The sequence below is a fragment of the Hoplias malabaricus genome, chromosome 1 (genome assembly GCF_029633855.1).
Source record: "Hoplias malabaricus isolate fHopMal1 chromosome 1, fHopMal1.hap1, whole genome shotgun sequence".
NCBI lineage: Eukaryota > Metazoa > Chordata > Actinopteri > Characiformes > Erythrinidae > Hoplias > Hoplias malabaricus.
In genome coordinates this window covers 22068147-22093380 of record NC_089800.1, presented here as the reverse complement: position 1 = coordinate 22093380, position 25234 = coordinate 22068147, and the positions used below count along the sequence as shown (strand labels likewise).

General features: G+C 42.3%; 1 protein-coding gene across 5 annotated transcripts in view; it reads left to right on the top strand.

The window, feature by feature from the left end:
• dscaml1 (Down syndrome cell adhesion molecule like 1) overlaps positions 1 to 25234 on the top strand; it is a 110303-nt gene that overhangs the window by 58758 nt on the left and 26311 nt on the right. For 4 of the 5 annotated variants that reach the window (XM_066676920.1, XM_066676909.1, XM_066676900.1 and 1 more), the window contains exons 4-7: positions 13886 to 14032; positions 14654 to 14932; positions 20664 to 20939; positions 22651 to 22947. In XM_066676920.1, the coding sequence (XP_066533017.1) occupies positions 13886 to 14032; positions 14654 to 14932; positions 20664 to 20939; positions 22651 to 22947 (999 nt within the window). The remainder of the gene's footprint in view (positions 1 to 13885; positions 14033 to 14653; positions 14933 to 20663; positions 20940 to 22650; positions 22948 to 25234) is intronic. The other variant, XM_066676882.1, reaches the window with a different exon arrangement.

The following is a 25234-nucleotide window of genomic DNA, read 5'->3' as shown; positions in this document are numbered from 1 at the left end:
AATGGAACCAGAGGAATATGTGGAAAAATATAGTAACATTGCTGTTTGTCAGTGTGAAATTATAAAAATTTCTTGATGAAATGGTACACACCAGACACCGGTAGCCCTTGCCTGCTTTGCATACTTTGAACCTTTCTAACAAGACATGCTAGTTGCTGATTGACTGCTGAAATATGTGCCTGCATTCTTTGGTAGTAGTGACACTCATTTCCCGGTGAATGCTGAGACATTTCATACCACATTGTTTCACTGTAGTCTGTAGTGCTTTACAGTGAGCTGTGCTGAGTGAGGCCCATCAGACTCAGTAATAGTCAGAGGAATCACACAGAATAATATAGTCTTTTCAGATATAGTTTTTCAACACCTCTTGTGTCTCCACGAAACCCAAGTAATATTTTCAGTATTCGAACTCTAATTTCATTAGATCTCTGTTTAATATAGTTTTCCTTAGTTATATTATTGCTGCACTTTCTCTTATTTACTGAGTGACTCACTCCTAATGTTGAAAGGCCCATGCAAAAGTAGGAACATTATTTCACCTTCTGCTGTTAGTTCAGCCATATTTCACATAGAGAATTTCCACCAAAGAGGGACCGGTTCCAGCTCATGAACTAAATTTGGAACTGTTTGGCACGTTTCCACCGACATAAACTGGTTCACAAACCAGAAAAATTAGTTCCCGGCTGGAACCAAAGAACAGTAGGTTCTTCAGCGCAAAACATGACGTGGTCCATGGGCGTGTGGATGGTCAGTAACTCAGGAAAGAGCACAGAGCCTCAAATACAGCATTGTCATTTACAATGTTTTATATAAATCAATAATAGGAAATAAGACAGGAACGCGCTCTGTTTGTGTGTGTTTCTGGGGCTGTGTTTGGCTCTGCACTAGTTATGTTTCTCCACTGTTCACAAGCTCATCAGGACGCCTCTGAACTCTGCAACATTTACACAGTGTTATATCTCACAGAGAGAGGAGGACTGCTGAATTTGTCTTATTTCCCGTGAGTGTGGGTCGTGGCCTGAAATATTGTAAAGGGGAAGTGGTGGGGAGACATTTTGTGGCGTCAGTGTGTTTATAAAACTCCATAGAGCTGCACACAGCCACATTAAACTTCACGTGCTTTAACCTGTTTCACTGAATAAATAAGTAATTGTAATTTTTAAAATCAACAAAATGTTCTTGGTCTTTGTTCTTTGGTGGTAGATCGTCTAGTGTTTATTTTTAAATAAAATGAAGAAGAAAAACACTGATGCCCGTGTTATATTTTATGAACAAATCTTTGTGCTTCTTTTTTCGATTCTGCATTTATTACCTGCTCCATATTTTCTGTAAAACACAATCACAGAATAAAAACCACATGGAAACACAGACACTGATAAGAAGCACCAAAGCTTCTCCAGACCTTCCAATGACAAGAGGATGTACTTTGGGCTTTTCCTGTTTTTGAAATGACACAAACACCTCTCTGATAATGACTATATGGCTAATGGTGGACCGGCTAAACTAGGATTGCCTAGTATTCTTTTTTCTTGTTGTTCTCTTTATCATATAAATTCAATTTTATGTTTTATATATAATCATCAAAGCATTTCACTGCTAGTTTCTAGATTGATTTGAATACTGGTGCTTCTTCTACTGAAAACTAAAACACATCCTTATGGAATAAAGCAAAGCAAGTATTGTATTTTGTGACATGAACCTTGGGTTTTACGGGTGCATTTCCCTGTTTCAGCTTAACAAGAAACCTAAGAATAACTAAGTGCTCTGGTATGTGGATTTGATACTGATGTTTTTTGCAGAATTGCAGAATTGTTGCCATGTTTGTCCCTGTTTCACTTACACACTCTCAGATGGGACAAGGTTAGAGTGCAGTTACTGAATATCTCCTCTTTTCTCTCTAGTCCCTTTCTTTATCTCTTCCTCTCTGTCTCATCCTCACTCACTTCCCTCCAATCACTGGCTCCTGCTTCCTGTACTTGTTTCCTCTTTTCAGCCTTCTTGTCCTCCTCCTCTCCCTCCTTCTCTCACTCCCACATTGTACCCCTTGAATATTTATGACCATTGTAAATAGGGTAGCTGCGAGTGGAAGAAGCCTTTAACCATCACTAGGATAAAGCACAAAAGGAATGGATGGAAACAGAGGCAGGACTTGATTTTTTTTCCTTTGTCTCCCGGTTATTTCAACCCGCGCACTTCCATTTTTATACGCTGGGCACTTGTGTGTTTCCGGTGTTGTTTTTTCTTTTTCTGTCTTTTCTTGTTTTCTTCTGTTTTGGTCAAGGGAGAATGGAGAATACAGGGGTGTCACATTCATGTTGTTGGGGTGGGGGTGGGGGGGGGCAGGAGAGAGAGAGAGAGAGAGTGGCAGCTGGCATTTGACGGTGAAGCATGCTTTTTTAATGAGCAAATTAGTCCTCCACAAACCCACTCTCCTCCAACTATTGCACCACACAAATGATGAGAAGGATGGAAAGAGAGAAAGATGAGAGGAGAATGGGGAAGGGGAGGAGGGAAGACATTTGTTAGGGGAGTGCTGGATGGGTAATGAGGATAAAAAGAGGGGAAGTAGGGGTCAAAGTGTACAGCAATGAGAAAATGGAGAATGCGAGGGGACAGAGATAAGAGAGAAAGAGATCAGGGCATGGACCCTGCACTGCTGCAAGTTCCAACTGAGAAAGAGAACTGAAAGTGAGAGGAGAGCTGGGTGAAAGTAGTGAAGGACTTGAGATGGGACTAATGTACACTATCAGCATATTCCAGTCTCTGATATGATGCTGGTGTTGTTATTGATCTACGGTGTATGGTGTTTTTATTGAATGAAAACTAATTTTTTATTAGTAATGTCAAGTGTCTTTACCTAGCTATGGATTTATATTATTTAATAATTGGGTCTAGGCTAGCCTGCTTAGCCTGAATATAATAATGAGGTGCTCTCTTATTATTTTATTGTGAGACTCAGACACATTTTTCTTGGTTAAAAAAAGACTAAATGTAATTAATTCATTCATTCATTTATTCATTCATTGTCTGTAAACCTTATCCAGTTCAGGGGGGCGGTGGGTCTGGAGTCTACCCGGAATCACTGGACGCAAGGCAGGAACACACTCTGGAGGAGGCGACAGTTCTTCACCAGGCAACACACAGTCACACATTCGCTCACACACTCACACCTACGGACACTTTTGAGTCTCCAATCCACCTACCAACGTGTGTTTTTGGAGCGTGGGAGGAAACCGGAGCACCTGGAGGAAACCCACGCAGACACAGGGAGAACACACCGCACTCCTCACAGACAGTCACCTGGAGGAAACCCACTCAGACACAGGGAGAACACACCACACTCCTCACAGACAGTCACCCGGAGGAGACCCACGCAGACACAGAGAGAACACACCACATTCCTCACAGACACTCACCCGGAGGAGACCCATGCAGACACAGGGAGAACACACCACACTCCTCACAGACAGTCACCCGGAGGAGACCCACGCAGACACAGGTAGTGCTTTTACACCAAAATGACTCTGGTTCTTAAACTGGTTCTGTTCCTGATTCTTGGAACCTTGATTTTTTCCAGTGAAGCAGCCAGCGTTTCTACAAGTTTAGAGGGGAACCGAGGATACTTCACCAGCGAGGGGCGCTGCTGTGGCTGAATTCAGTGTCAGAGCCACAGATAAACTGTCAGAGTCATGACAGTCATTTTTTATTCTGTGTTTACTGTGGAGTCAGATCAGAGTGAGATATAACACTGTGTAAATGTTGTTGAGTTCAGAGGCGTCCTGCCGAGCTCATGAACAGCGGAGAATCTTAACCATTGCATAGCCGTGGCTCTGACCAACGCTCACAGTGTAGCTCCAAACATAGCCCCAGAAACACACACAAACAGAGCGTGTTCCTGTTTTATTGCCTATTATTTATTTATATGAACTTTTGTAAATGACCCCGTCCAGCTCCACCGGGAGATAACGCTGTGTGTGAGGCTCTGAGCTCTTTCTTGCGTTAATGACCCTCCACACGCCCATGCACCACGTCACGGTTCACGCTGAAGATCCTACTTTTCTTTGGTTCTAGCTGGGAACTAACTTTTCTGGTTCGAGAACCGGTTTATGTCAGTGGAAACGTGCCGAACGATTCCAAACGTAGTTCGCAAACTGGAGCTGTTCCCTCTTTGGTGGAAAAGCGCCAATGGAGAACACACCAAGCTCCTCACAGACTGTCACCCGGAGTGGGGCTCAAACCCATAACCCCAGGACCCTGGAGCTGTGTGACAGGGACACTACCTGCCGCCCCAAGGACAAATGTATAGATTAATACAGATTCAGATGCTTCATTGTAGTTTATTAATTTAAAGGCATGATATATTCTGATGGCGCTACAGTAAGGATAAAAAAAGGAATATTTTTATATATGATTTATTGCTCAAACTCTAAGGCACAAACACTAGAGGGTAAAGGGCAGGGCCTGTGTGCTGTATGTTCTTTTAGCTCTTGTTTTGTGTGTGATTAATGTGTACTGCTGGCAGGTACAGAATTGGCTAAATGTTGTCCTTGTTGTGCAATATTAATACAGGTGTAGGGCAATGTATTCAATACCCTCTTTTCAATACCGATGTACATCAGAACTACAAAGAAGTGCCAACACGCAAAATTGGTGTACGGTTTCATATAATACCTTTAGCAGTATCTCCTTACCTTTTGTACTGTACTGATCTCAGTACTGTGTTAATGTGGTTGGGTTATGTTACTCCGTACCATATGTTCCATTACTATTTAATGGCTTTGACATGTCCACATCAGCCTGTTTGTGTATGTCTCCATTCTGTTTCCTCCAGAGTGCTGCACTATAATGGCATGAAGAAGTTTGCATGTCTGTATATCAGGAAGATTAAATATGGCTTTGTTTGCTTCTGCCATTATCCTGCTCATTACTGTACTGTGTTCTGGACTCAATCTGTGGAGACTCTGAGGAACGGGAAATCTGAACTGGCACTCACCTGAGCTGCAGAAAATAAGAAATGAGTGCCTTTACTTGACTCTACCTTCACCCCCTAATGCTTACAAACCCTGCATATGCCCCCAACACATACAAGACAGGTAGGGTCACCCACCCAGCATTAACCCCTGAGATGTACCATTATCATAAATGACTGCCAGACTATGATCCACTATTTCACTGGTCGAAAACCAGTGATGTTTAAATGAATGTAATTTTCATAACACCATTTCATGAATCACTGTACTTCAACAAATGATTAGTGAGGCTGCCTTTTTTTTGCTCATTAAAAATCTAAATTAAATTTAAACTAGCTGTATCATCTTTACAAAAATGTAAATAAAAATTCAGGGTGCATACCCCTGCAGTCAGGAGTGTGAAAAATAACAAAACATGACCCTGGGGTACTGTTGTGCTTAAGGTTTTCAAATCAAAAACACATTTATTACCCGGACTTCTAAATACTAATACTGAACTCCAAGTACCGAACACACACAGTTAACACACTCTCCCCAGTGCTGCACACTACCAGGAAGATGTGTGCACTCGTGTCTAATCAGTGATTGGCATGTCTATGAGGGTAGCAGGACAGTGTGTGCCAACAATAGTACAGGCCTCCATAGTCAGGGCATTCAGAGAACACTCACAATTCTGTGTTTTGTACCTGAGAATTACAGTAAAAGTATACAGTAGGTAATAGCTAAACATTATTCTGCATCCCAAGGAAATATGAATGAAACAAGCCTGCGAAGTACAATCTGAGCACCGCCTGGAGACAGTGGAAGGGCTTAAATATCAATACGTGCAATAAGTGTAGTGTGTTTACACTAGATACTAGCATGCTGAGGCTTCATGAAGGACACACACAAGGCAGGAGCACACCTTGAAGTGGGTGCCAGTGTCTCACAGGGCATCACAGCCTCACCCACACAATCACACCTATGGAGGCTTTTGTGTAGCCGACACATTACTGGTTTGCCATGTTTTGTGTAGCACAGTGTGTAACAACAAAGGTTTTGTATCTAGCCTCAAGTGTGGGTTTTGTGTTTCATTAATTTAGACAAAAATGTCATGTATGTAGTTCCAGGAGCGTAGTGTCTTGTAGTGGGCATGAGTCATAGTGCAGACTTGTTTGTTAGATGTGTCATTATTTGTGGGGCCCCTAAATGCAAGTATGTGGGCTGACACCCTTTTCCCATATACACATGCAAATATAGTGGAATCATCTGCCCCCATATGATTGTTATTCATATATCTGGTGTTCTTTCTCTCACTTTCTCTCTCTCACACACACACATACACTTCCCAGTCTTTGTCATTAAAGTTTGAGGCCGACTGTAATGTACCGAGGAAGTGTGATGTATTGCTGTGTGTTGGTTGAATATATCGAGAGGTAGAGGTCAGTGTGCACATGTCTTCAATCTCAAAAGCAGATTAATGAAGGGTTAACCCTGCATTGACCTTGACCAAGCACTGAAATCATGAAGGTGCAGCACACAAACACTTGTCTGTGTCACGATTAACACTTGTTTATGTTTATATCTCTCCCCACTTTGCATTCTTTACCTCCTGCCCTTTGTGTAGAAGGTGAATGTGTGTCTGTGTTAGATTATACCCCGCACATCTGTACGGCGTGTGTGTGTGTGTGGGAGAGTGCATGTTTATGTAATGTTCACTACAGAGAGATGAACCAATGATTTTTCCTGTGTATAACGAGAGAAAGAGGGAGACAGACCGAGAGATTTGGCTGTTTCTTCAAGTGAATGGGTGAATATAGCATATCCCTGTTGGGTGAATGGTGTCCTAATGAGGTAGGAGAGGCCGTATTAATTGCATACATCACGCAGAGATCACCTAGCTCACATTAGCATCTGCCTCGGTGCCACGGCAAAGCTCTCTTGCGTACACAGCCTAACAGAAATGGTGCTAAGGAAAATGATATGGAATTCTGCTTAAACATGGATTGTGTATGTGTTCTGTACATTTATGCAATGGTAGGGTCTTCTTTCTGTTTTTTTGTGGCCCACAATATCTATGTCCTACCTCTGATGGACTTTAAGTTCTTGTTATCGCTTTGTCAATCTCGATCTCGACCCCCCGCTTTCTCTTTCTCTCATTCTCAATTTTCTCATTCTCTCTCCTTTGATTGGCACATCTCTGTTGTTTATTTCACCTCTTTGTCGTTACCGTCGCATAATATGCTCCGAAATGGCACAGGGTACCGTTCCTTGCCAATCAGAGCTGTCACCCGGCCGCCGCCATGTGCCAGGCTCTCCATGCTCGCCCTTAATGAACAAATGAGTATTAATAAGTCGCTCTGTTTAATGCACAAGCTTTTCAGCCATCCCACCCTCGCTCGTTCCCTCTACATCTCTTCCTCCATCTGTGCACATGGCACTGCAGCGCCCCCTAACCCACGTCACGTGAGCGCAGGGGCCCTAGCAACAGCGAGCGAGCGAGAAAAGTAGAGCGAGACTGGAGAGGAAGCGGGGGGAGGAGAGACGCAGAACATTAATAAGTAATGGGGCGAACAGTTTGAAATGCCACCCTCGTTAACATTGCGGCGGCACCATCATTTGCATAGGAGCTCCAAGAACAAATCCGAGCTCCAGCAACCCTGAAATGCCAGCCCACACCCATCCCCTTCCTCTACCCAGACTCTCCCTCTCCCTTATTCTATTTCTAAAATTCCCTTCCCTTCCTTCCATAGCCTGTTCTTTTTTTTCTCCTTACTCATCCAGGATTTTCACCATCTCCCTGACTGTCATATTTCTGTCATTTTAGTTCCTCTCTCTCTCTCTCTCTCTCCCTCTCTCTTCTGTGCCACCATACAGCCCATCCCCACAACCCAGCATTTTGCCATTCTTACATTCACACCCTCCCCTCTTCCTGTTGTTTTATTCTCCGACTTCTTCTTCTATTTGTTCGTTTACAGGGATTTTATTTCTCCTGCTGCTACTAAATCTGCAGCATTTCTTTTGCTTTAATACAAATGACAGAGAGAGGCCTGGTCGTGTAACGCCACGTAAAACCATTCTCATATAAACACCGCCTTTTCCTGTTCACTTTGTTTGCTTATGTTTGTCTATTTATGTGCTTTTCTGGCCACTAGACATAAGTGTAGAGTGAGATGTGACTAGAAGGCTGCCATGCCCAACATATAAATCCCAATTGCAACATTTCTTCTCTTTTCCTCTGACATGATGCCCCAGGCTGCCCACTCTACAGACTGTTGGACTAACAGAGCAAAGTGTGTGTGTGTGTGTGTGTGTCTGTGTTGTGTGTTTAAATGGGGGAACCTTACATGCCCCTCTCCTAATCCTTACACACACACATACACACTCACACACACACACCTCAAGGCAAAGGCAGAGCACACAAGAATTGATCTCTAGTCCCAAATGGAGCTTTTTGCAAGGAGATGTGGGAATTGTCTGAGTATGGCCTGTCTCTCCCCCACTCCCTCTCTCTCTCTCTCTCTCTCTCTCTATATATATATATATATATATATATATATATATATATATATATATATATAAAATTTTCTTTCTCTCTTCTTCTTCCTCTGCCATCAAAAAATTGCATTATTATACAAATCAAAGACTGCAAATTGTAAACAAATCAAAATGCGATTATTATGTGTGTAAATGAAACCCAACATTATTAGAAAATATTACAAAGACAGTATTTTAAATATTGAAAATAAAAATATTTATTGTTTTCAGTTATTTTTTCTAAATATTAGCTGCGGCACAGTGGAGCAGCAGGTAGTGTCTCTGTCACAGATCCAGGGTCCTGGAGGTTGTGGGTTCAAGTCTCGCTCCGGGTGACTGTCTGTGAGGAGTGTGGTGTGTTCTCCCTGTGTCTGCGTGGGTTTCCTCCGGGTGACTGTCTGTGAGGAGTGTGGTGTGTTCTCCCTGTGTCTGTGTGGGTTTCCTCCGGGTGCTCCGGTTTCCTCCCACGCTCCAAAAACACGTTGGTAGGTGGATTGGAGACTGAAAAGTGTCCGTAGGTGTGAGTGTGTGTGTGAATATGTGAGTGTGTGTCGCCCTTTGAAGGACTGGCGCCCCCTCCAGGGTCTTTTCCCGCCTTGCTCCCAGTGATTCCGGGTAGGCTCTGGACTCACCGCCGCCCTGAACTGGATAAGGGTCACAGACAATGAATGAATGAATGAATAAATATAAGCCCTTTTTAAATGTGATGCCAGCAACACGTTCCAAAAATGTTGTAACAGGTTCATATCTATTGTGTTGCATCAGATTTTCTTTTGACATCACTCTGTAAATGTTTGGGAACTGAGGAGACCAGTTGCTGTAGTTTTAATTGTGAAATGTTTTCCTGTTTTTTCATGTTATAGGATTCCCGCAGCTCAACAGCTTGAGAGTTCTGTTTTTCATTTCGCAACGAAGCCGAGGAGCCATTCTGCTCTTATATCCGTACAGAATGTAGATTGAGCTTGTTTTAATAAGATAAGCTAGGCTTAGGGTTTCCTGAAAAAAAGAAACTGTTTACATGGCAGAGAGGATTTATTTACAGGTTAATTTGTTTTAATTGGCTCTTGTAATAGTAATAATAATAATAATATTAATAATAATAATAAAATTGATTTAAAAAAATTGATTTGTATTATTTCCTTATGTGAAAATAAATAAAAATTTAATAGAGAACTGTTTCTGCTGTAATATGTCACATTCAGATCTCCAGGTTATTAAACAGAGCTACAAACTATAGAACAATTGCACATTGACTGTAGCAGTCTGTATTCTCAGTATTTAAGCCTATGTGGGGCCTGCTACTGTAAGTAACTTTGTGGCTTTGCTTTTCTTGTACCTATTTGCTGCTATGAGGCAATTACCCCTGGACACCCCCTCCACCCCACCCCACTGTTTAAAGTTTAACCCCTAATCCTTCCTCTGTAGCAAAGGCCCTGTTCAGTACAGTTCCAGATGAGTTTCTGAGTATGTTCTGTTTAATTAGGGTGTTGATGTAGTGTAGTAAGACACTCCATCAAAAAAATCATGCTAGTCTTTACTAGTTTTTATATTTTATTTGTTCTCAGTACCATCTTAATATATTGCACAGTGTAAAATTGTAATATTAGAATTTTGCCCCTTGCCTCTATTTGGACTCTTCTTCAAGGAAAAATTTGAAATATAAATAAAACTTTAGTAACTAGACTGTGGATGAATACGCTCTAATACAGATATACACTGACATACATGATGAAGTGGAGAGATTTTCCCATTCTTTTTATCTATTTCACCTCTAAGTCTTTGCTTTGTCTTAGAAGCTGGTGTCTATTTTCAAGATAATAGCGATCAAATCTCCGTTTGTATGTAGTCCTCTTGCAGCCACTTCTCTACCTCTTTGTAGCTGCGTCTTTCCATTTTTCTTCTCTCTTGTTTCCCTCCCTCGGTCCCTCCCTCCCTCGCACCCCTTGGTCTCTCACTCTGGGTGAAGTGTTGTGACAGCTTTGCGCTGATGTTGTCGAGGTTTAACGTCGCCAAGTGCATATTATCCTGTAAGACTTAATACGCAGGTTGGAGCGTGAGGGCCGACTCTCAAATTACAGTTTGCCAGGCCTAACACTCAGCATGACAACAATACCCATGCGCACGCTCCCCACATCCACAGAGTTACGCATGCTCACGCTCCCATACACCTTCCACCCATTCATTATATTCATTAAAATATGGAGAAGTAAATGCTTTTTATGAAGTTTTTACTGACATATTTTGTGTGTTTTACCTTATGTAGCTTTATATTTTTATGTTGAGGTACTGTGAGCGTGTGAAACAACTATTCAGGGTGTGTGTAGGAGTTTGTGTGAGCAGCTTGTTAGAGTGATTGAGTGTCTGTGTGTGTTGGGGAGCAAAGCCTGTCCACTCTGCTTTAATAAATCTGCTTTGGATGAAGCAATAGAGCCATAAAAGGTATCGACTGCAATCTTTCACTGAGAGAACACACACACACACACATACCATGACTTACTTCTCCTATAGTTTACAGGTTCTCTCCTATCACTAAGTACGGAAATTAAGGTACACCTACTGGTTGCTTTTTTTTTTCTCTAAACCTATCTACACTAATGGTCAGGTTTTATCAGTTCCAATTATCAGTTATTTATTCATTCATTCATTGTCTGTAACCCTTATCCAGTTCAGGGTGGCGGTGGGTCCAGAACCTACCCAGAATCACTGGGCATAAGATGGGAACACACCCTGGAGGGGGCGCCAGTCCTTCACAGGGCGACACACACTCACACATTCACTCACACACTCACACCTACGGACACTTTTGAGTTGCCAATCCACCTACCAATGTGTGTTTTTGGAGCGTGGGAGGAAACCGGAGCACCCAGAGGAAACCCACACAGACACAGGGAGAACACACCACACTCCTCACAGACAATCACCCGGAGGAAACCCACGCAGACACAGAGAGAACACACCACACTCCTCACAGACAGTGACCCGGAGGAAACCCACGCAGACACAGGGAGAACACACCACACTCCTCACAGACAGTCACCCGGAGGAAACCCACGCAGACACAGAGAGAACACACCACACTCCTCACAGACAGTCACTCGGAGGAAAACGTAGTCTCGCAAAACCAAATGCAGCTTCGCCAGTTTGGGAACATTTTAGTTTGCAACCAAATGAAAAGGGAGAGAAAGGAAATTCAGACGAGGCAGTATGCAAAATCTGTGCCAGAAAAGTCGCTGTGAAATACGGAAATGTGAATTTGAGTTTCACCTAGCTTCCTATAATCCAGCTATCGAAGCCTAACTGCCTTTAGCACCGAGTCATGGAGCAGCCTCAAAAGGCAAAGTTCGGGCCGGTCCCAGGTGAAAGTGAGGAGCGTAGCACTAGAATCAGGATGAATGGAGTAATTTGGGACGGTAATATCACACATCGCACTGTGGAGCCCTGATAAAACACTGCACAGGACGTTCTTTCACCGCGACAGCCATACTACCTACCACTATAGTGTCAGGGTCACTGATAATATCTTAGTGATGATTCTGTGAGATCCTTGGCCATCAATGAACAGGCTAAAGGAAGACATTCTTCAGAGAAACAAACTGACAGTTAACCACTAAGATGTATGTGTGTTGTAAATAGAAATAACTGTATTATGTTTGTTTAGAGATGACAATAAACTCATGCATGTGTATCTTAGCCCTGATAAATGTGATATGCGGCAAGTACATGTGTCCAGCCAGCAGAAACTGGGACACACTGACACACTCATGCAGTCTGGCTTACTGCTCTCACACACTGACATACTTTGCTGTTGTTATTGTTGTCCAGAAAAACTGAAAACACAATGCACATCTCCTTTGTAAATACAATTTTGAGAAAGATGTCACAGAAGCTGCTTTGAGAATCACCTTTTGTTCCCTAAAATATATTTTAAAATGCTTAAAATGAGATTCAGTATTTATTATTTGTTAATTTTCACATAATGAATTGATCCCAAAGTGCTTTAAAAAGCCTTGTACAACCTATAAATTAAATTGTAAAATCACTGATAATTTTATCGTTATATATCTACTTGGTTTATTTTAACAACTGCATTTGCAAGTATTTTTCTTTAATATATGTTTTTTAATTAATATTTACAAAACAAAAGGGGACACACTGGAAATTTATTAACACAGACTCTAGTTTCAAATACAATGAATTTCATAATTAATCCAAATTTATTAACTTTTCCAGAAGGGTGTTTATAATGGAAAATGCCTAAGGAATGTTTCCTGCTCCTTTGCAGTCAATGCCAGTCTATAGTCTAGACGTTACCAAACGTTGCTTTAGTTCAGTCGCCTTCAGTTGCTGCTTGTTTATAGGTCTTTCTGTCTTCATTATTCCTTTCAGTCTGTGAAAAAAAACATGCTTGGAGAGAGGACTGGTGACTGACTCTTCCATTTCATTGCTTATTTTTTAAAATGCCTTAAGAAGCTTGTGACTCTTTATCCGTTTATCTGCTTTTTAGCATTTGGCTGAATCTGTGAGTGAACTACAGTTCTTTACATTTCCAGATTCACCCTGCTACCTGTATCACTAGTCCCATCATCAGTAAACACCAGTGATACTCATATAAGCTGATGTTGGTTTCTGAGTGCCCTGTTCCAAAACTGTTCAGGCTTTTCTGGATGTTCTATAGCAAAGTTATACAGAATTAACATTATTTTTATTTAGATTCTTGAAGGTTTCTCTTGGTTGTAGACTTTGACAGTGATCTGCCTCTTTGAGTGTGTGCTTGGCTAAATACTGTGAAAGGCTTTTTCCTTAACGAGGAAACAGTAATCTACTTTAGCAATCATCTTCCAGGCCTTTTAATGTTGTTGAGCTTGCTGTTGCATTGCTTATTTTTAAAAATGTACTAAATTGTTGGTTTGGAGTTTTTATGACTTTCTGAAACATGGAATTCATTCATTCATTCATTCATTCATTCATTCATTGTCTGTAACCCTTATCCAGTTCAGGGTCGCAGTGGGTCCAGAGCCTAACTGGAATCATTGGGTGCAAGGTGGGAACACACACTGGAGGGGGCACCAGTCCTTCACAGGGCGACACACACTCACACGTTCACTCAAACACTCACACGCAGACACAGGGAGAACACACCACACTCCTCACAGACAGTCACCCAGAGGAAACCCACACAGACACAGGGAGAACACACCACACTCCTCACAGACAGTCAGTCTGTTGTGCCACTGTGCCGCTCACATAGAATTCAATGGTCTACTAATTAAACATCTCAAGGATTTCAAAGACTTGTCTCTGTGTATGTTTTCTGAGTATGTGTAGATTGTGTTTGTAAGCCAGTTTTTTGTGTCTTGGTGACACTGCATTGACCTCTACCTCTCTTTGTGTTTGCACAGGTAACAGGTTTTTCCTGACATCTTATGGGGCCCTCTACATATCAGATGTGCAGAAAGAAGATGCACTATCTACATACCGCTGCATCACTAAGCACAAGTACAGTGGAGAGACTAGACAGAGTAATGGTGCTCGACTCTCTGTGCTAGGTGTGTACTCCTAGACTTTATATATCACAATGATTAATTAAGCTGATTGGGAAATGTTTTGCTGATTTTGTATTAATAATGGATGAGTTGCTTCAGGACAGTTAGAGCATAAAAAAATCAACAAAAGCAAAGTAGGTGCCCTCTTAAAATGAACAGTTCGAGCCCTGTTTACAGTTTATATTAAATTGTTTAGCAACATGTTTGTAAATGTTCCCTGTAAACACGTAACACACCAAGCCCCTCACAGACCGTGAACTAAGGCAGGGACCACAGGAGGCTGGACATGTGTAACAGCGCCTACTTGTTGCCCCTAATTGAAAAGACTAAAGCGTACTAGAGTAAAACAGAATGGCTTACAATAACAAAACATGCCTTTTGGAGTGGTCCAAACAGAGCTTAATCCAAAGGATATGTTAAATAATGACATCCATTTTTCTAGTAATTGCTTCTTAAAGAAATTCCACCTGTGATTAAATAGAGGATTTTTTTTCTTCTAACAACACTGTGAATTAATTTTGTCATCTCAGTACCGATGTGGAAGATTTTAATTGATGTTTGAAAGGTTTAGGGCATTGTGAAGCTGCTTGTAAAATGATGCTCATGTTTTCCTCCTCTCTCCAGACCCTACAGAGTCCACGCCCTCAGTGATGGACAGCTTCCAGTCAGGTGAGGTGCAGGTTGGCCGTAGCATTGAGCTCCCCTGCATCGCCTCGGGCTACCCTAATCCCACCATCCGCTGGCTGAAAGACGGGAGGCCATTGCCGGCTGATTCCCGTTGGACCCGTCGTCTCACAGGCCTCACCATCAGCGACCTTCGCCTGGAGGACTCGGGCAACTACATCTGCGAGGTCACCAACAGCTTTGGCTCCAAAGAGGTCACAGGGCACCTCAATGTGATCGGTGAGTAGAGGGGGGGAGAAGGAGGGACGGAATGAGAAACAGAGAGAAAAGCGTTTCATTGGAATGAGATTCTGTTGGATTGTTTATTTATATTGTAAAAATATATGTTTCTGAATTCATCGTTAAACCAGGACTTTATAGCTATGTCCTCAGATTCTGGTCTTCCAGATGTTCCTAGGTTTAAGTTGCCCGATGGATGAGAGGCTTGAGACTCGACTTGGACTCGTGATGAGAGACTCGACTTGGATTCGTGATGAGAGATTTGAGACTCGACTTGGACTCGTGATGAGAGACTTGACCTGGACTTGGGATGAGCAACTTGACTTGGACTCGTGATGAGAGACTCAACATGCACTCGTGATGAGAGATTTGAGACTCGACTTGGACTCATGATGAGAGACTTGAGACTCAACTTGGACTCATGCAGAGAGACTTGACTGGGACTCGTGATGAGAGACTTGAGACTCGACTTGGACTCATGATGAGAGACTTGACTGGGACTCGTGATGAGAGACTTAAGACTCAACATGGACTCTTGATGAGAGACTTGACTTGGACTTGTGATGAGAGGCTTGAGACTCGACTTGGACTCATGATAAGAGACTTGACTTGGACTCGTGATGAGAGACTTGACATGGACTCATGATGAGAGATTTGAGACTCAACTTGGACCCGTGATGAGAGACTTGACTTGGACTCCTGATGAGAGACTTGAGACTCGACATGGACTCGTAATGAAAGACTTAACTGGGACTCGTGATGAGAGACTTGACTTGGACTCGTGATGAGAGACTCAACTTGGATTCATGATGAGAGACTTGACTGGGACTCGTGATGAGAGACTTGAGACTCGACTTGGACTCATGATGAGAGACTTGACTAGGACTTGTGATGAGAGTCTTGATACTGGACTTAGACTCGTGATGAGAGACTCGACTTAGACTCGTGATGAGACACTTGAGACTTGACTCTGACTCATGATGAGAGACTCGACTTGGACTCGTGAAGAGATACTTGACTTGGACTTGTCATGAGAGAATCGACTTGGACTCGTGATGAGAGACTCGACTTGGACTTGTGTTGAGAGACTCGACTTGGACTTGTGTTGAGAGACTTGAGACTTGACTTGGACTCGTGATGAGAGACTTGAGACTTGACTTGGACTCGTGATGAGAGACTCGACTTGGACTCATGATGAGAGGCTTGAGACTCGACTTGGACTTGTGATGAGTGACTTGAGACTCGACTTGGACTCGTGATGAGAGACTCAACTTGGACATGTGATGAGAGACTCGTCTTGGACTAGTGAGGAGAGACAATGGGACTCGACTTGGATTCATGATGAGAGGCTTGAGACTCGACTTGGACTCGTGATGAGAGACTCAACTTGGACTCGTGATGAGAGACTTGAGACTCGACTTGAACTCATGATGAAAGACTTGACTTGGACTCGTGATTAGAGACTTGACTTGGACTCGTGATGAGAGACTCGACCTGGACATGTGATGAGAGACTTGACTTGGACTCGTGATGAGAGACTCGACTTGGACATGTGATGAGAGACTCGACTTGGACTCGTGATGAGAGACTTGAGACTCGACTTGGACTCGTGATGAGAGACTTGACTTGGACTCATGATGAGAGACTTGGACTCGTGATGAGAGACTCGACTTGGACATGTGATGAGAGACTCGACTTGGACTCGTGATGAGAGACTCAACTTGGACATGTGATGAGAAACTCGACTTGGATTCGTGATGAGAGACTCGACTTGGACTCGTGATGAGAGACTTGAGACTCGACTTGGACTTGCAGACTTGTGAACATCTCTGCCTCTACCTTAGAAGTGTGTAATGAAAACTGACATGGTACATTTCAGATACACCCTAAATGTTAACATGAAATCATCTCAGAGCATATTGCCATGTAATGTGGAGGGACAAGAAAGCATTTATTTAACTAAAAATATTAACAATGGAGAATGGCTGAAGTATAAAACGACACAGAAAAACAAAAGATAAAACAACCAAGGGTTAATAAAACTATGAGGGAGCTGACAAATCAGTAATTAACAAGACCAGAGAGGAACATAAAGTGAGGGAACACTAGGAAAGAAAGACTAAAACTGAAACAAGCAGCAGGTGAGACAGAGGAGACGAGTAGTATGGAAGGTAGAAACTAAATGGAGACTGAGAGTATCCAAAGAACGCAGAAAGATACAGAGAAACCATGAAGCAAGGAACAAAGGAGAGTGAAACTCAGAAAACACAGAGAACCACAAAAATCCACAAACACAAAGACTGAGTGTTAACAACAAGGAAAAACAAGGAACAAGTGATAACAGCGCACAAACAGACCATTTACCACAAATGGCCAACAACCCCGAGACTGAGGACAGGGCTTATAAACCCTGACAGATAAGGAACACCAGGGTGAGTCACAAGATGAAGAGGCGTGGCTCTAGGGGAAGGACAGGAGAGGAACACAAAAAGGAATTAAAAAGACAGAACACAGGGAATGACATGAACACACAGAAGCGGAGAAGACTACAGCAGAAAGCTGACACATTCCTATCATTGCTGTACTGTGTACTGCAAATCCACACATGTTTTGGCTGATTATGACTATGACAGTTGTACAGAATTATTTCATCAATTATTCCATATTGAAAACTAACGTCACTGTGTTAGGAAACAAACTTTTATTTTAAAAGACGTCTCCAAGGCTTTCCAAAGGATGGTTGGTGAGTTGTAGATCATTGTTTTCCAGATCTGCTTCTAGTACAATTCTGAGTTAAAGAGCTGAGTTAAATGAACATGATTTAACTCATTGAAATAATAATACCAGAAAGAGTTGATTTTGATGTTTTAGTTTCTGTAAATTACAGCGACAAAGATTCTGATGCTGTGCTAAAAATGCTTCCTGGAAAGATAACATTTTATGAAGTAGTCCAAAGATCTACACAATTACAGTTTTCCAGTATTGAAAGTGGTTTACAGTTCACAAATATAAGGTTGAAAATGATTTCAGTAAAATGACCAGCTGGTAATCAGTGTCCCGCACGAGGTCAGAGATGTTTTTGACCAATAAAAATATTGTATGGATTTTTAATGTGGAAAATATGAATTCTCATTACGTCTCTGATCCTGTAAAAGAACGAGTAATGACTGCCTTGGTTTGTTGCCCTTTTACATCTCTGAGAAAACAGGAGTTTTTGTGTATTCAGTGCTCCTCAGGCTCCACCGGCCTAAAACACATGAGCATGTCTCACCAAAATTACACAAAACAAGAGGTAAAGGAAACAGACAAGAGAGAAAAAAAGAGAGGAGGAAAGTACATTGAGATGGACACAAAGGTGTGTTGGTCTTTGAAACTAAATCAAAATGAAAACAGAACATCTCAAATTGATTTTTCATAGTGTTTATCTATAAACAGAGACAGAAAGAGAGTGTGGTGTGTGTGTGTGTGTGTGTGTGAGAGAGAGAGAGAGAGAGAGAGAGAGAGAGAGAGAGAGAGAGAGAGAGAGAAAATAAATGTAGTCTGGTTTCTAAGTGATGCTGGCAGGCTGGTCGACCTGTGTCACCTCCTGACTGCCCGTGAGAGAAAGAGATGTAAGGGGACAAGAAGGTTTTCCTCAGCCCCCACCACACCACCTCTTTACTAAACCCTTAGTTGTGTGTGTGTGTGTGTGTGTGTGTATATACACAGAGTTGGAGGGGTTCCCTTCGCTAGAGATCCAATGGTAAAGAATAGAGGGCGGACCATGGAGAGGGGGTGGTGGGTTGGACATTTGGACGTTTAGCCAGTGGGCACATCATGCCAGTGTGCTCACACAGTCTTTGACAGGGCAAGCAGGAAAGATGGTGTACACACAGACACACACACACACACACACACACACACACACATACAGTAAGCCCACAGCACATAACACCAGCTGCCTTATTGCTCACTGACATTTTCTCTCCTTTCATACTTATGCATGTCTCTCCACCCCCCCCCCCCCTTCTCTCTCTCTCTCTTTGTGTGTGTGTGTGTGTGTTTAGGTCACTTAGTGGCAGGATGAGCGTACCATGCTGCCTGAGTGCTGCTGTCTCTCTGTTCTAAAAGAAGGGCCAGTTAGTGGTCAGCAGAGTGATGGATTTTCAGAAACTGTTTAAAGTAATCATCCTGTAACTCTTTGAACTTTCGCACTGTGTGAGGAAGTGCAGCTCTGCCTCTAAACTGTTGCTGCAGCACTGCTGGCACACTCTCTGCTCTTTATGCAGCCAGGACTGTCCAATAATAACCAGTGTGTACTGTATAGACAGGCGCAGAATCGCAGAATAAGCTCAAAAACAGTGTGTTACAGTGAGCACTTAGACTAGTGCTCACCTAAGTGGGTCACAAAGAGTTTTAATTTCTTCTCATTGACCACACGGTAGACTGGTAGTGAACCCAGTGTCAGTTATTAGTGTCTGTATGGGACTGGTTCAACAGGCATAAGATGTGTCCGTAAACATTTGGCATTACTGTCATTACTGTAAAGGAATCACACAGGAAATCATTTAAGTGCCATGTTTGGAGATTAATTTGAATACCACTGTATCACCATTATATCATAGTACGTTTGTCTAGAGTCTTTATTACTGCTGTTTTGCAGACATTTACTTCATTAGGACAATGTCTGTTTAGTTTAATTAATGAAGTCATTTTTACAACTGATGTTGTTAGAAAGCAAGCTGATGGGGAGTTTTCCCTCAGAGCATTAGGAAGAAACCTTGAGAGGAAACCCACCCTTCTCTGGTCAACACTGGAGCAACACAAAGAAAGAGCAATAAGAGGAGACAGGGCCATATAAGTGCAGAGGTACACCGTTCTAACGAGTTTGCTGCAGTGTTCTGAGTGTGTTAACAGCTGTGTTTATAAAGTATATTTAGAGGTAGCACAGACATCTCAGATTCTTTGTGTCCATTAACCCCTGCACCTTTTATCTGACAGAAGATGAACTAAACAAACAGGTTTTAATCCTTGACTTAAAAAACAGAGACTTTGAGTCTTGAACATTTACTGGAAAGATATTCAAAATATTATCTATTTTTCCTTTTCTGTGGTCACGGTATGTCATTAATGATCTTCTGGCACCGCATTTGAAAGTAATCTCTTATCTAACAGGAAGACCAGTCATTGACTAAGATTCTGAGCTTCTAAGCTTTAAATATATTGCTTTTTTCACTTGCCGTCTTCTTGAATGTAACTTTTTTTACTTTAAACCTTTCAGTGTGAGCCTCTTCTCTCTTTCTGTCTCTCCACTTTCTTTGTCTGGTTTTTCCTTTGCCCATTGCCCTATCCATTTATCATTGATCAGTAAAATGCAGAATTTTGACTGAATTTGACTGAAAGGAGCAAGTGAACAGACAGTAATTTTGGCTTGATGTTTGTCAGGAAATGAAGAGCCCTTATCCACTGCCACTGCTCATGTCTATCACCATACGACAACCACACGAACACCCCAGGACACACAAGCAAATTTGATGAAAATGTTTTGAAACTCAATAGATAACGTATATTAATCATATAATGTGTCATCATATATTCAGCAATCATATTAAATGAGCCATATATAGTTTAGCTACATCAATATTATCACAATTTAAAACGTAAGTAGTCACTGTGTACACAATCTGACTCGTGACTCTTTTGGCTGGCTGAGTGCTGGTGGTCATTCGTCTTTCTGTTCTTGTCTCCCCAGAGCCTCTGAGGGTCACCCTCTCTCCTAAGAACTTGAAGACGGGTATCAGCAGCACAGTGATCCTCTCTTGTGCCGTACAAGGGTCTCCTCACTTCACAGTGTCCTGGTTCCGTAACACAGAACCCGTGCTTCCTGACCAGCACTTCTCTATCCAGGGCGCCCACAACGAGACACTGTTCATCAATGCAGCCCAGAAGAGGCACTCAGGTGCCTACCAGTGCTTTGCTACCCGCAAAGGCCAAACTGCCCAGGACTTCTCCATTATCCTGCTGGAAGGTGAGTGTGGAAGTACGGAAGAGGACTACGTGTGATTATTTAAGTGTGGTTGCCTGAACTCATAATAGTATTAGTAGAGTGCAATGATGTGCAGATCATCTAAATACGTTGGGCGAGAAAATCAAAACAAATGTACAAAAATAAAAACACATTTGCAAGCTATAAAACACTTTTACAAACAGTGAATCAGAGGGGAAGTGAACGTACAATACACAGGAAGTGCTGCTGACAGTTGTCAAACTGCTTCGTGAGGAAGAAGTGAATGCAGCTTGGGAGGGTAATTTCAAACCCTGTTTTGTCTATAGCTGGCGTTTACAGTCCACTTACTTTCGGTAACATTTACAGGTGGTTTATCCATCGCCTGTGCATCTCCTTCTTCTTTCTGCTCTTTTAAAACCTCGAAAGACTTCCCCCATGAAAAACAAAAGCGTGCCACAAATGACTCCCACAAAATGGACAAAACATGGTTTGAAATTACCCTCCAAAGCTCCGTTCACTTCTTCCCCACAAAGAAGTGTATTGTACCTACCCTTTCCCTCTGATTCACTGTTTGTAAAAGTACTTTGGGCTGGTTAAAGTGTTTCACAGCTTTCAAATGTGTTTTTATTGTAGATTTGTTTTGCCCTTCTTTTCCGTATCTAAACCCTATGTTTAATTGAAGATGGTTCAAAGACAATATTTGAAAAGTTAAAGCTGAGCCATTTTACTGTTTTATTTGTTTGTTTGTGGGTTTGTTTGTTTTTATATATTTTGTGTTTGATGCCAGCACCACCAACACCAAAATAGTTGGGACATAGGAACAAAAGTGTGGTTTAAACAAACTGTCCATTAGCAACAGGTCAGTGACATGATTGGGTTTAAAAAAGAACATCTCTGAGAGGCTGAGTGATGCATATGTCAAGCTGGGAAGGTGTTCGGTTCACCTGAGTGGTCACATGGCATTTCTCAACATCAAATGATAAAGAACTTCATCATTTCATTATCTAAGGTACATAATATCATCAAAACAATTTAGAGAATCCACAGAAATCTGTACTTGCAGGAGACTTGCACATGGCACGTGTGAGTTACAGAGCTGTGAAACCACCGTTAATTCTGAACGATGTATAATTGGGATTTGGAGCAGCCTGCTGCTGTCCAGATATGTTTATTTTTCTGGAAAGACCTTGCTTATTTCATTAAGACAAGGTCAGTCCACATTCTAAAATGTCTGAAACTATATAAAAGCATTCTTCCAGGCTTGAATATGGGCAGTAGAATGTAATGTTTACCCCATAGAGAACCAATGTTTTTGAGAGGTCCAAGTCTTAATTAGGAGGGTCACTGCCTGTCTATTTGTCCCCCAAACCTTAGACAAATGGAATTACTGACATTCCTCCTCACCCCCCAAGGCCCCAACCCAAATCAAAATTTCAACCTAATGACTGCTCTGACTCGTTAGCACTTCATCTCAATGAGAAATGACAAACACGTTCACCACTGAAACGAATACAACGAGCCTTGTCACCCTACTTCAAATATTTGTAAACGAATATGACTGACACATGAATCAATTTTTAAAAAGATCATTTGCTCTGTTCAACTGGGAGAAATGGAGATGTTGCTGTGAAGGTAATCCCTTGAACATGGGCTTGAGGATGACATACATGTTCTGTTTTAACTGATCCCTCTTTTTTTTTACTTTTTCTTTCTTGGGTCATCACTCCCTCAGACGGTACACCGCGGATTGTGTCCTCCTTCAGTGAGCGCGTGGTGGCTCCAGGCGAGCCCTTTTCCCTCATGTGTGCAGCCAAAGGCGCCCCTCCTCCTCACATCACTTGGACGCTGGATGACGAGCTGATCGCTCTGGACTCGGTGCACAAGGACAGTCACTACACGCTCTCGGACGGCTCCACTGTCACGCACATTAACATCAGCAACCCGCAGATTCGCGACGGGGGCGTGTACCGCTGCGCTGCAAGCAACTCGGCCGGTAGCGCCGAGTACCAAGCGCGCATAAACGTAAGAGGTGCCTGTCTACTTTTCAATCTCAGCTGTTTTAGAGTGGCTTAAAACCCACAATCTCCTTTCTTCCACCATTCCCTGCCCACACCCGCTCATTCTTTTCAAGAAAGGATGTCTTCCCTGAGTGTGTGAGGAACTTGTGGGGTGGGGGGTAGATGTGTGTGGACGGAGTGTGTCTTGTTTGTTTGACATTTCACTTTTCATTGTTGTCTTCTTTTTCGTTAATTTGATGTGTCCTAGCTCACAGCATTTACAGTCATGTGACCTTTTACTTGCACCAGTCATATTAACAACGTTCTTAAGCTGCATCTCAGTGTCGGAGAAATCAAACATTGCAAATGCTATTCCTAAAATCATAGGAAAGCTGAGGAATCGTAGGAATGACTTTACACTGCTCTTCAGTGCTCAGGACCCTCACAGCACCCCTCAGAGCAGGTAAGATGTGGGTGGTAGATCATTCTCAGCGCTGCAGGTGAACTAACAAGGGAGGAGTGTCTCACAGAATGGACAGTGAGTGGACACAGGGTTTAAAAACTCCAGCAGCACTGCTGTGTCTGATACACTCGCACCAGCACAACACACACTAACACACCACCACCACGTCAGTGTCACTGCAGCGCTGAGAATGATCCACCACCACATCACACCTGCTCTGTGGGGGTCCTGAGCGCTGAGGAACAGGGGGGAAATGGTGATGAGAGAATATGCAGCGGAGCAGGTGGACTACAGTCTGTAACTGCAGAAGTACACAGTGCTCCTGATGGTTAGTGGAGATGATAAAAAGTTTAGAAACGTTCAGTGTAGGTTACCGTTAGCAAAGCTGAATATTTCCATTCAACAGATAAGTTTTGTAGCTTAGTTTTACAACTGAAATTTTGATTAAATAAATATAACCAAAGTAAGGACACTAGTATATTTGGATTTTTTGCACATTATTCTACAATAAAGCCATGAATATCTACCTGCATATGTGCTTTGCCACTTATATGTTTATATATTTGTGAATAATACTTTAATGTCATGAGAAGTGGCAAATGAGTCACAGCCAAGCAACCTTTATTGAAGTGCCCTTACAAGGGCACTAGGCAGAAAGGAGCAAGTGAACAGACAGTAATTTTGGCTTGATGTTTGTCAGGAAATGAAGAGCCCTTATCCACTGCCACTGCTCATGTCTATCACCATACGACAACCACACGAACACCCCAGGACACACAAGCAACCCCTCAGTATGTGCCAAAAACACACTGCTTTTGGAGAAAAAGAACATGTTTGTATACATATGCACAACAACCCACAAAACAATCCCAGAAGCATCACTGGGTGAGCCGTAAGGCCTGCTGGGATTGCTTCAGCACCTGATGATGAAGTCATATGAATTCAAAGAATAAAAACAGCTGTCTGTATGTGAGGAGAAGAATGGGACACGATCTATTAACACAGTAAATCTGGGTTGTGTTTCCTTAGTTCACAGTGTGACCTTACTACAATTACTGCAGTTCAGTGAGTCAACTGTGTTGATCAGAATGATACATTTTGACAGCCTTTACAACGGAAATATTACAATGCATGATAATACTTGACACATTTTCAGATATTTATATGTATTGTCATGTCAGTTGGCTTGTATAGAAGCAGGAGCATAGGCCTAGGTGGGCCTGGACCTACCCAAATTGGACCAACCCTCCCAGTCAGTCAGGTCCGTGTAACGTTCATCAGTTAATTTTCCTGATCTTTTGAGGCTAAATACAAATATAGGAAACTGGGTTAAAGTTTATTTTCTTTCCATTTTTCATTTAGTATTTTTTAGAAAAGAATGAGTTTTCCTTCGTTTTTTCCAGATTCAAATCTGTTCCTTAAAAAAACAACCCTTTAATGAAAATGATGGTGTAAATGATGGTGAAAATGATGTACCATCAGAGCGGGGGGAGACCAACCTGCTGAACCCCTCTGCATGGTAACCACAGACTGCCCACGGAACAGCGAATAATATCTTCATACTCAGACCCACAGCAGCAGGGTCAGCATTTACACAGTACACACGAATAATTTCATTTAACTTTTTAATATCTGGAATACTGTGAATTTCATTCAGGTTCTGGGGTTGGCGCTGGTTTAAAGGTTATAACACGTGTTTAGATCCAGTTTTTCTGTGCTTTTCCACAAGAAACACTGCACAGAGATGACTGAGCTTTGGTGAAGTGTAGATGGATTGACCGCACTGGCCGAGTAAACTCTGACCCTGTTGCTCCGTGTGTCTCTGTATAATGTCGGCCCTTAACAAATATTTTGTG